The sequence below is a fragment of the Rhinichthys klamathensis genome, unplaced genomic scaffold, assembly GCF_029890125.1.
Source record: "Rhinichthys klamathensis goyatoka isolate OS25496 unplaced genomic scaffold, OSU_Roscu_1.1 h1tg000275l_1, whole genome shotgun sequence".
NCBI classification, from domain to species: Eukaryota; Metazoa; Chordata; class Actinopteri; order Cypriniformes; family Leuciscidae; genus Rhinichthys; species Rhinichthys klamathensis.
The window spans coordinates 2246387-2258768 of record NW_026606794.1 but is presented as its reverse complement, the minus strand read 5'-3'; the positions used below and the strand labels follow the sequence as shown (position 1 = coordinate 2258768).

At 38.2% G+C, this 12382-nt stretch overlaps 1 protein-coding gene and 2 non-coding genes across 3 annotated transcripts; 2 read left to right on the top strand and 1 right to left on the bottom strand.

The window, feature by feature from the left end:
* Positions 1-2008: 2008 nt before the first annotated feature.
* zgc:77439 (uncharacterized protein LOC378987 homolog) lies at positions 2009-10176 on the top strand. The gene is made up of 8 exons (XM_056268581.1): positions 2009-2055; positions 3086-3339; positions 3664-3802; positions 4119-4261; positions 4517-4569; positions 5345-5469; positions 5899-6213; positions 9129-10176. Exons 2-8 carry the CDS (start codon positions 3125-3127, stop codon positions 9486-9488), a joined length of 1350 nt encoding a protein of 449 aa, XP_056124556.1. The 5' UTR covers positions 2009-2055; positions 3086-3124; the 3' UTR covers positions 9489-10176.
* trnas-uga (transfer RNA serine (anticodon UGA)) lies at positions 2341-2422 on the top strand. The gene has a single exon. It is a non-coding gene; the product is annotated as a tRNA-Ser (tRNA).
* Positions 10177-10749: 573 nt separating the features above from the next.
* On the bottom strand, positions 10750-10823 carry trnat-agu (transfer RNA threonine (anticodon AGU)). The gene has a single exon. It is a non-coding gene; the product is annotated as a tRNA-Thr (tRNA).
* Between the last annotated feature and the right edge of the window lie 1559 nt (positions 10824-12382).

The following is a 12382-nucleotide window of genomic DNA, read 5'->3' as shown; positions in this document are numbered from 1 at the left end:
TATCTTGAGGCCACGAGATACTATCTTGAGGCCACGAGATACTATCTTGAGGCCACGAGATACTATCTTGAGGCCACGAGATACTATCTTGAGGCCACGAGATACTATCTTGAGGCCACGAGATACTATCTTGAGGCCACGAGTTACTTATCTTGAGGCCACGAGATAGTTATAAGATTTTTTTTTGACAAAGTGGGACTAGGGGGGCTCCGTAGTACGCTTTATAATGGCTTTGGTAAAAAACAAACTAAGTGGTGCTGACTGACTTCAAATGTTCTCAGGTGTCTGAGGAAGAACAGTCTTTGATGCGCTTTTCTGTCTGTGTTGAATTGCTGTTTTAAAATGCTGCAGATGTTGGTTTTCATAAATTTGAATGAGTGTTATGGAAATTGGTTGTTTGTTAATGGCTGTTGTCCAGTGAGTGTCTTAATTTCAAGAACCACGTCTGATTTTTAGATTCTATGGGTAGCCATGTGTAAAAGGTTGTAAATGTTATATTGGCATTACATGTGGTTATGACATATGTGGTTGCCAGCAACAAAACTAAACAATGTACTTGTGAAATGTGGGAAGAGTGCATTGATCTTTGTACAAATAGCTCCGCTTGGCTAAGCCACATTGTGATACTGGGTGCGGTTTAGCCTTTTGACTTTCTCACTTAAGTCATGGATGTGGCATATTGGTGCTGACCATGTTATTATTGGCTCAACCTGGTCAAATTCTGACGCACTCTATCAATTATTATTTGATTCTAGCTACTGTGCTGTATTATCAGTTTTATTCTTGATTGATAAATTTTATAGAGGGCTTTTCTCTGTTCCCAACATTATGGGCACTGATATGTCTCCTGGTTTTACCTTTCTGAGAAAATCTTTACAGCAAGCATAATAGTTCTCTTATGTAAAAAGCATGATATTGTTTCTTTCATATGAAACACTTACCATCATGGAAAGGAACAGAAATGTTATTAATATCGTTCAGACATTTCAGGTGCTGATTCAAGGTCATCAGTTCAGAGACACAGAGATTTGACTCCTATAACAAACATGATTATTTGTTTGTGCTGCGAGTTGCTATTATTAGTTATGTGTGGTGACAGACAATGATAGAACTCCAAAGATTCAATACAGAGTAAATTGATTATAGTAAACTGGACGTATCCTGTGACTTTATTTCTTATGTGTAGATTATGACATTATTCCTGTGAAATACCTCCACCTACTGGACGTTAGCTGAAACATCCATGCAGGCAACTTTTTAAATGTTCCTATCTACTTGCAATAATTACACATAGCAGCCTTTACTTCTTGCAATAGCAAAAACACTTTCCGTAATCACACTTGCCAAACTTTCTTTCACAAAAACTGTAACAATGTATTGTTCTCAATCTCATTCTTAAATAGCCTAATATTATTTGTATGTTTTACCGAAATAGCTATAAGAAACGTGTACATTCAAATCCCAACACGTTCCTGCACAATTCCTGTCATTTTGTAAATGCTGCTTAAGAAGACAAGTGTCTGTGTTTTAAAGTTGCATGGTCATAAAAGACACATTAAAGCTTAATTAAATTAAATAAGGATAGCCTAATAAGGGTAGATACACTCTTCTCAAGAAGAAATTAAGATGCTAAGTGGGTTTTACTAGTCGACGCAGTTAAAAGGTGGATAAAAGCCAAAAGTCTCCTAGGTTTCGACCTCATCAGTCAGTCAGTAGGCAGCTCTTTGGCCGCTCAAGTTTCCGTGACGTGCGTTCGTAATTTTTAGACGTGCCTATCTGAGAAATTTGAATCGTTTATAGAAACTGTTTAATTAAATCAGACAGTTGTTTATTACAATGAGTAGTTTATTGTATCGAAACAAGCATGCTTATTGATTGATTAATTTCACCCAAAAAAAATGTAATGGGGGAGGAGGGCATCTGGCAACCAAAACTATCATGTGATGTCTGTTTAAAACGAGAAAGTAGGCCAGACCATTAGCTGCTAGCCTGTAAATGTTTGCTGGAGGTCCGATGAAGCCGCGTTTGTCCCCTGGCCCTATGCATCGATTCACGGTACGATTTATTGCGTAAATTAATTAACTCCAAATACAAACGATACATTTTTTTTTATGATCGATGTGAAAATAGTTAATCGACAATAAATAAAAAATACATTAACATCGGCTTGCTATTTGGTTAGTAAAGGCTAGTTTAAGCTAGGCTGTGTTACGTTTGAATTTGCGCGGGGCCTTTGCAATTTTAATAAAGTAATTTTAATCAATTTATCCAAGTAATTACAATACAAAATACAGTTAGTTTTCAACAGTAAACGAAGTAGTTAAGAAGTTAATTTCCGGCGCTGCGATGGCCGAGTGGTTAAGGCGTTGGACTTGAAATCCAATGGGGTCTCCCCGCGCAGGTTCGAACCCTGCTCGCAGCGGAAAATTTATTGTTTTGAGGAAGTGAAAATTGCAGTCACATGTCAGAAAAGTGTGTGTGAATGTGAAGTATGTTGGTTTTTTAAAAAGAAAACGCTGAATCCAACAAGAAACGACACATGGTAGTAACTCTATCAATGTTCAGGTGTGGATTGGTGGAATACTGAAAATAACTATTGCAGTTACAAATTTATCAAGCAAACTGCAATTCATTTTTAACTTTTGAACAAATACTGATAAATGAAAGTTACCTCAGAATGCCTTTATGTAGATCTCTTTGCTGTTTATGATCATGGATGTAGGCTATGTGGAAATAAGTGTTCACTTACTTTGGCCACGTAACTTATTTTCTCCCTAAATTTAGTTAAAATTATGACGTAGCTACATTTAAAATGCAGACACACATACAGCTATCTTTAATTAATATCTAAGGTTTTAAGTCAATTTGTAATGAAAATGTGACATCAAACCACGAAGGGTTAATTTGATTGACTGGGTATGATTCCAACACGTCTTCGATGTAATTAGACGAGCATTTCACAATCGCTGACATACTGACAGACCTCAGTACTGATCAACCGAGGACATCAGTAGATTACCAGTAAGCAGATAATTTAGATCAATCTAGACTGGTTTCACCAAGGCATCTGCGTCTATTTTGTCAGGTGTCAACTTCTTAGTTCATACCCGCATTTTGCATAAGGATGGCCGGCTTTGGGAAGCTGCGCGTCGCTGTTATCGGGGCCGGTGGTGCGGGACTCTGCGCGGCCCGCCATCTCCTCTCTCGCCCGGACACTTTCGCGCCACCTGTGGTATACGAGATCACCAAGAGCATTGGAGGAACGTGGGTCTATGAGGAAAGAGTGGGGTGTTACGACAATGGCTTACCGATTCACAGCAGCATGTACAGGGACCTCAGGTGAATTTATCAGTGCCAGTGGTTATTCTTTTATAGTGCTATTTAACTGAAATAAAATATATTTATTACAATGCAGTGTATGGATTGACGACCCATAGTAAATTCAAATCAGTCAATCAGTATTGTAACCAATCTTACTATGTCATGATAATTATTTTTTTTATTGAAATGTAATGTAAATCCACTATTTTTATTTTATTCTGTGATTTGTCTTTCCTCTTAAGCTCTTCTTGAAGTATAACTAGCCTGTGAAATATTTTAAGTGTATAAAGCTGTATATTGTAGTTTTATAATGTGTTGTCATGTATTCTCCTCACATGATAGAACCAATATTCCCAAAGAGGTGATGTCGTTCCCTGACTTTCCTTTCGCAAAGCATCTCCCCTCTTTTGTCCATCACACAGAGGTACGGAAGTACCTTGAGCAGTACTGTGATCATTTTCGCCTGTGGGACCACATCAAGGTGAAAAAATACATTTAGCCCATTTCTTACATTTTCAAATACCCCTTTGTTCATGTTCAACATGTCAGGTCAATTCTTGCTCCTTGCATGGTTTGACAGATAATCATTAATTTCACTGTTTATGACCAGTCAGTCCTGTCAGAAATCACATACCTTATCTTTACTGTACATTTATGATCGGTCTATAGAATTGTGGAAAACTACTAGAGCCACCTTTTCAAAGGACTGAATGTTGGTGATTCATTAATTTGCTTGATAACCATCAGTCTTGATAAAAAAAAAAGTACTGATAGGTGTATTCCTCTCTTCCACCAAGTTTGGCACCTCAGTGGCCTCAGTGACCCCAGTAGATGTGAAGGGTGGGTGGAATGGGTTGGCTTGGAATGTCACCTCCAATGATGGCCTAGACCACAGCAAATCCACTACAGAGCGATTTGATGCTGTTATGGTGTGTAATGGGTAAGTGCACACAGCCAAATGAGTGACCCATGGCTGCAAAACCTTCCAATGAGCAACATAGTTCAAATGTATGACTAGATCAATAAGGCCATTGGGTACAGAGGATTAAACAGTAACTAATGATGCAATGAAACTGTATTGCACTTTTACTTGTATACTGTGCCAATTTTCCCATGTAAGATGTGGTTATGTAATCAGATGAGAAAATTATTACAAATGGAGTCTTACAAATTAAATTATGTGTGTCTATTTCAGACATTTCTATGACTCCTACATCCCTGCAATACCTGGACTGGAAAAATTCAAAGGTTTTCCATTCCTTACACTACATTATACGTTTTTACTTTTGCAAAGTGAATCGAAAGAATCTAGTGTCTTGCAAACCAAGTGTGTGCTTAGCAACAAAACACCTTTGAAAATGTGCTTGGACTTGCAAATGCCTAAAGTGCCCTTAGCTGTTGCAACATGTTATCAGTTTATCAGCATGGGGGTCTACTGAGAAATGCTTTAGATATAACCGTGGCTTTGGTTAGAGACTAGACCCAGTTTTGGTTAATCATTATATTTCTTAACATTTATCAAACATCTATTGCATTAGAAATTGGAGATTAAACCATTATGTTTCTAATGATGTTAAAATTGGAGTATTTGTTATCCATTTTACAATGTGCAATGAGCAGTCAAGGATTTATTGTTTCATATTCAATAATAGAAATGCTATGTATGTCAATTTATTAATGAATTTTTTTTGTAGCCTACACATAATGCATGCTTGCTTTAGGGTTGCAGTTTTAGTAATTGTTGTAATTGCTTTAGGGTTGCAGTTTTAGTAATTGTTGTAATTGCTTAACTTTTCAATATAAATTTTGTGCCTTGCACATACCCAAATCATTGATAGGTGAGTGGGATGAAAGTACAATATAAACTAGAAAATGTATGAATCCAACTACTCAAAATTGCATAACTCAAATATTTTTTAATTAGCAACCTGTGCAAGTTGGGCGTGGGAATTAATTATTTAGTTTAGTTTATACAACTTTTCACAAAAAAAAAAAAAAAAAATTCCTAATGTTTCTTTTTTAGGGACGCTGATGCACAGTCATGATTACCGTAGTGCTGAACCTTTGGCGGGAAAGTCAGTGGTGCTGCTCGGAGCGGGTCTCTCTGGACTTGATATTGCCATGGAGCTCTCCAGTGTTAATGCTAAGGTCCTTCACAGTGTTAAATTGTTTAGCTATTTGTAATGATGCATGTTTGACTTAAGTCTGGAAAATACTACATGAATTTTGCACAGATTGTGCCCAGATTTGCAGTCTTGACAAGTCAACATTATTTGCCGAAAATCAGCCAGTCAGCTAATTTTTTGAGCAGTCGGAATTTACAGATTTCACAGAGAAGTGTAGTGTATGATGGGCACAGATTTTGATTCCATCCAGTCGGAGGATATCAAACATGTTTGATCTGGTTTTAGAACATGTTTTCACTTGTCATTTGCCTCCTAAAAACTAGTTTGTTGTGTTCGGAGAATCGGAACACAACTTGTTCTTTTGCTTTTATAGATGTTTGTGTGTTTAATGCAAACATCCAAAGTATTTTATCTGGAAATTCTTAGCATATTTCCCTTTATTTACCTCCAGGTGATCCTGAGTCATGGACAGCGGCCTTTGACCTGCTCCCTTCCTCCAGGAGTCCAGCAGGCTCCTCCAGTAACCTCTGTACTGGATGATGGGACTCTAGAGTTCAAGGACGGGGAGAGGGCCAAGCCAGAGGTGTTCCTGTTTTGTACAGGCTACAACTTCACCTTCCCATTCCTGGACGAGAAAGTGGGTGTAAAAGTGCAGGAGCACCTCGTCTGGCCTCTCTATAAGTTCCTAATACCTCCGGCCTACCCATCACTCTTTATAGTGGGCATCTGCAGAGCTATATGCCCCTTCCCACATTTCCATATTCAGGTTAGTTGCGAAGGATATTTTTGTTTGAGGGAATATGTGTGACTGAGGTATTTCTGTAATTCATTTAGCCAGAAACAATGAGCTCATTAAAGCAATTATGATTGTAATGATTAAAATATATAGAAATTTTGGCAGTGGTGCATGTTGATTAAAGGCACACTATGCAAGAATTGTACCTTAATATAACAGCTTCAAAGTCATTTCGGTGGTAAACAAACTCATAGTAGGGCGAATCATCCTGGTAGTAAAGCTTGGGGGGGACGCTGCTGGAAAAACCAGCAATGCAAGTTTGAGAGGAGCGGCCCCGACAAATCTCGCGAGAATCACGACATGCTTTACGGCAACGACGTCACACACATCAACCACAACATGAAGCACGAAGACACTTGCGCGCATTTCAGGCGTGATACTCGACGATGGAAAAAGCAAAGAAAACGCGGTTCGAAAGAGACTAGGAAAAGGAAAAGAGAATGAGCCTCTCAACCCGTAAATAAATGCATCGATCCGCAAGTTTTGTTTGAGTTCTTTAATGGTCTAGTGGTAGATCTTTTGCCAAGCGTGTCAGAGGTTACAGGTTCTAAGTTTTTTCTCTCTCATCAAACTGAATATGTTCATCAGTGGTTACTGTCTATATCAAGCAGGGACACGTTTTTGTGCATTTTATTTTGTGATTTCACCGGAATGAATAGAGTCTCCGCAACTGCGATAGATTGAAGAGCGCGTCCGAGTGAAGACTGCGCGCGCGCCGCTACAAGAGACACTATTTAAAATGCGTTTTTTGACCTTAAAGGGTTAGTTCACCCAAAAATGGAAATTATCCCATCATTTACTCAGCCTCAAGCCATTCTATATGACTTTCTTCTTTCAGCCAAACACAATCGGAGTTATATTAAAAAATATCCTGGCTCTTCCAAGCTTTATAATGGCAGTGAATGTTAACATTTTAGTTTGAAGCCCCAAAAAGCACTTGCATCCATCATAAAAGAAATCAACATGGCTCCAGGGGATTAATAAAGGCCTTCTGAAGCAAACAATGTAGAGGATGTAGACTCAGTATGAAGGGATGAAGTAACAGTACAGCCTTCCAGATGCAAATTGTATTTTAAGAGATTCTGTGTACAGGTTTTTTGTCCAATAAATAATACCTCAGTCTTATCTGAATTTAATAGAATAAAATTACTGATCATCCAATATTTTATATATTTTACACACTGTCAACTTGGATAGTTTAGAGATTTCATTGGGTCGTGATGAAATATAATTTGAGCATCATCAGCATAACAGTAGATACTAATACCAAGGGACAGCATGTATACTGTAAATAGCAGAGGGCCTAAAACAGATCCTTGCAGCACTCCATAATTTACTGACATTAACTTGGATAATTTCCTGTTTAAAAAAACAAAATGGTAACCATCAGATACTATAAACAGGTACTATAAACCTCCTTAATGGCTGCCCCTGAATACCAATGTAATTTTGTAATCTATTTAAGAGTAGGTTGTGATCAGTAAAACAGTAGTATTGAGATGCAGCCTTGGTCAGAAGCCAGAAGGAAGTCATTTGTAATTTTAACAAGTGCAGTTTCTGTGCTATGATGGGGTCTGAATCCTGACTGAATTTTTTATAGAATTTTTATATTTTTTTGCAAGAAAGAGTACAATCGACCAGACACAACTTTTTGTAGTATTTAAGACATAAATGGAAGATTTGAAATGGGTCTGTAATTTGCCAATTCATTTGGATCTAGTTGTGGTTTCTTAAAGGCACACTGTGGAACTTTTCAACCTTTATAATATATTACCAAAACCCATTGAGATGGTACATCGACTTACAATAGGTTGAATGACACGTCTGCCGTAGCCTGAAGGTGTCTGTATCGCTTTTCCTAGCACTATGTAACTTCGGGTTTCGGGTAGGAACCCGAGCACAAAAAGAACTACAAAATTCAACCGCTTTACGGCATACGTCACTTCCCCCACCACCCACAACTAACTCAGATTCTGACGTGAGTGCTCAACTCGCGTTTGATTGCCGTCTGTATGTTTTCGTCATGGCCGAACCAACAGCTACAAGGAAGAAGGCAAAGGTTTTGTCAGAGGACACACAAAAAAAAGAAAAAGGCATAGTGACAAATGCAGGGGCGTAATTTGTGGGGGGGATGGGGGGGATGGGGGGGGTATAACCCCCCCAATATTTAAATCTATGCATTACGACCCCCCCCCCCCCCCCCGACGGTGTTTTTAGTGCAGTAAATGTGCCCGCCGTCCCGCGCCCACATTCACTTACAGACATGTTAGCACTAAGCCCCACGGGGCTCGCTCTCTCTCAGCAGACTGCTATAAGGGAATCGAGCGCGGCAAGGCTGCCCGCCTCAAACACTGCAAGCACACACAATCTAAAGACACGGGAGGCTGACCCACTGTCTATGGGCTGACCGGTTGACTGTTTGTTGACTTTTGCGACAGTGCTGCGGAGCTTGTGGCCTCTAGGGACGCTAGACGTGAAAGTTACAGGTCGAGCGCCACTAGTGGCCAAAAGTTCCGCGGTGTGCCTTTAATGTGTGGTTAGGGTAATAGTTCTACCTGGCTTAAAACACGGAGCCATATGGCAAATGTTAGCAGTACACACCTTATAAGATAGTGATCAGTGACATTATCACTTTGCGTAGAATATCTATATCAGGAAGTGATGTTTTGCCTGACCCCATGGGTTATCTTCATTACTTAAAATGAACTAACAATGAAAAATACTTCTAAAACATTTAATAGTCTCAAGTAATGTTCATTTCAACATTTACTATTGGTACTATTGGTAACTAATAATGAGACATTATTGTAAAGTGTTACCAAGTTATTATTCAATTCTTATTTCAAAATACATCCTCTTTCTTGTTTCCTCACTTTTTCCCTCAGTCTCAGTTTGTCCTGTCAGTGTTGGATGGTTCTTTCCCCCTGCCTTCACGTGAGGAAATGGAGAATGATATTGAGTTGGACATTGCCGCCCGTCGTGCCCGTGGGATTGCCAACCGCCATATCCTTAAACTGGATTCTGAGCAGTGGGCCTATAATGACGAGCTCGCCCGCCTGGGGGGATTCCAACCCCTCCCATGCTATTGGAGCAACCTGTACGAATCCAACAAGGTGTTCCGTGCCCGAGACATGCTCAATTACAAGACCTACAACTACACTGTCCTCGAAAACATGGACTGGAAGGTGCACGATTTGCATGGCCAGCAGCTGCAGAAGCCTCTGGCTGTTAAAAAACAAATGTAAGCTGTGATCGAAAAATATACCATCATTCAGGTGCTAATAGGCATATGCCAGTGTAGCAAGTAAAATTAGGATATTAACAACTTGTTCAATATTTTAACTAATGTTTATCAATTATTTTATAAAAAAATCTAACCATACTTTTATTTTTATGAGCCAAAATATCTTCAGTTTCTAATCTTGTTGATTGTAATAAGCTACTTTTAAAATAATAAACCATAATTGATCTTAAACAATATGCACTTATAGCATGTTAAAATAATTCATGTCATCATCTAAAAAGCATGTAATCAAGAACAGAGATCCCCAACCCCAAGGAATGCTTATAGATGCACCCAAAAAAATAAAATAAAATTGTTGTATGTGAATTATGTCATTCCAAACATGTATGACTTTTTTGTGGAAACATAAAAGTATATATTTTGAGAAATATCTGTTTGTTTGTTTTTTGTCCACACAATGGAAGTTAAGTCATCTTAACTCTTTGGTTACCAACATTATTTAAAATATATTTTTCAAAATAAAACTTCCTTTGTGTTCCACCGGAGAAAATACAGATTTGTAATGACATAAGTAAATGATGACAGAATTTTCATTTTTGGGTGAACTGTCCTTTTAAGCAGGTTCCAGGGGATACTTGGAAAGATTTGATGCATGTTGTTTGGATTGTGATTAGTGATATTGGGCTATATAAACAAAATTGACTTAATGCTAAGCAAGAGGTGTTATGTTCCTGCAGTCATTTTGTGTCTGAAAACATTTCTTGTTAAGGTTTGTATTGTGTGTTCACATCATGCATGTTGCACTACTTGTGGTTATTTTCAGAGATGTAACAGACGTTTTATACTTTTGCTACAATTGTGTGACCTGTGCTACAAAACTTTCAACCTCTGTATGTAGCACTAGTGCTAATTGCAAAAGAAGTTAACGTACAGCCCAGTAAGGATATCTTGTTAAAAAGAGCACATTTCAGATTTGACGTTGTGTGTGGGGCTTAATGATGTTCTAAGACATAAAAGGTTGGGAAACACTGATCAAGACTTTTGCTGTAATTATCTCGTCTTATTAGAATAAATGGTTTTCATTACAGGTTAAAGCAGTCATGAATTGAAGAGTAATATACACAACCCAATCAATTGTATTTTCAGAATAATATATTTTCATAATGTCAGATAGACAGTACTTGTTCCAAAAGAATAACCACAAGCACAGTAACCAATGGATGTCTAATTCTATTCTATAAAATTACCACACAGACACGAAAAGGCACCGCTGGGATTCGAACCCAGGATCTCCTGTTTACTAGACAGGCGCTTTAACCAACTAAGCCACGGCGCCCTGTGCCGACGCGATGAAATTTTCTTTTCAAGAATGCCGCAGTCAGTCATTAATAAATAACAGCATTACTCATCATGACCTCATTTAACTCATTTCTATACTCAAAACATTTGGATTTTGGAATCCCGCAAATAATGCAGAACTGTCCAAGTATTTCCGTGATTTTGATATACGTTGACAGATAAAGCTAACAGCATAGACATTTTAAGTGATTTACGAGCTTTAAATATATTTAGCTAAATAATTATGGCAGTTCTAATGTTACATTATCCAGACGTTCGATCACGGAACAACTTCATGGAAGCCTAGTGAAAAACAACTGCATTACTCCGGTTGTTTACTCACGATGCTAATGCTAATAGTGCCATACGGCGAATAATGCTCCAGCCACGCGATGGCAGCACAACCTACACGACCATTGAGGTTTTAAACAGCAACTATAACATTTTGTGAACCTATATCTATCAATCGTCTATGCTATCAATAGATCTGACTCATTGGACATTTTAAACAGCTGTTGAAATCACGATTAACCGCGTATACACATCATATCTGGAACAATGCAGACACAGAATCCAAGCAAAATTCTGAGTCACTGTGGTTCTTTCCATGTAAGTAACTTTCACTGATGTCGCCATCCCAAAAATAGGATCTACATTGGAGATAAAGAAAGACCACGAATTATTCAATCAGTCGCTTTAACCGGCCACTCGGGGATTTTTAAAGTCGTGGTCTCCTTCTAACAGCTTGTTTATTCACCGGCGTTTATTTTATTAGGTTTAGTGACAATACAGTCAGTAAAGAGTCAGACGATACGGCATTGTGGTTGAGAAGAGGTTTGCTTATCGATGTGTTAATGAATAGTTTGTAAATTTGTAGTTGAATGAGGACATTCTGCTTTCCAGATCCAATTTACTTTGGCACAGGTGATCGATAACTTGTTACTGCTAAAATAATGCCTGATCATTTTCTCTAATTTGGTCAGGAGCGCGGAAACTATTTCACAGGTTAAAAAAAAGTAATCTATACATCTTTACGTTACCTTTAGTAATCAACAGTAAACCAGTAATTAATTTAACTGTCAATTGTGTCCAACAAACCTTTGTTCTTATTAAATCGTTTTAATTTTATATTAATATCACAGTCGTGGCCTTTCATGTTATATATATATATATATAGCCTATATATATATATATATATATATACACACTCACCTAAAGGATTATTAGGAACACCATACTAATACTGTGTTTGACCCCCTTTCGCCTTCAGAACTGCCTTAATAGCTTGTTTTCATATGACGTCACGCCACTGCGTTGCCATGGCGCGAAATGCAAATGGAGGGCAGGAAGTGATTTGCTGTATTTATAACAAACTCAAAATGCCTATGTTTTGCGTCGTTTATGGTTACTTAAATCGATCAAACCACGAGGAGTTTTTATCGTGTACCAAAAGTTGTTGTTCATAAGGGGGGAAATGCAAGAAATTGACCAAAAAACTCAGAAAAACGGCTTGCAAACCTACGTCTGCGGTCGGGAGGAGCCGAATGGGAAAATGCC

Coding starts and splice junctions, on each gene's coding strand:
- zgc:77439 (XM_056268581.1), top strand. CDS start 3,125: ATGGCCGGCTTTGGGAAGCTGCGCGTCGCTGTTATCGGGGCCGGTGGT. Junction 3,803..4,118: donor GCCTGTGGGACCACATCAAG/GTGAAAAAATAC, acceptor TCTTCCACCAAG/TTTGGCACCTCAGTGGCCTC. Junction 4,570..5,344: donor TGGACTGGAAAAATTCAAAG/GTTTTCCATTCC, acceptor TTTCTTTTTTAG/GGACGCTGATGCACAGTCAT.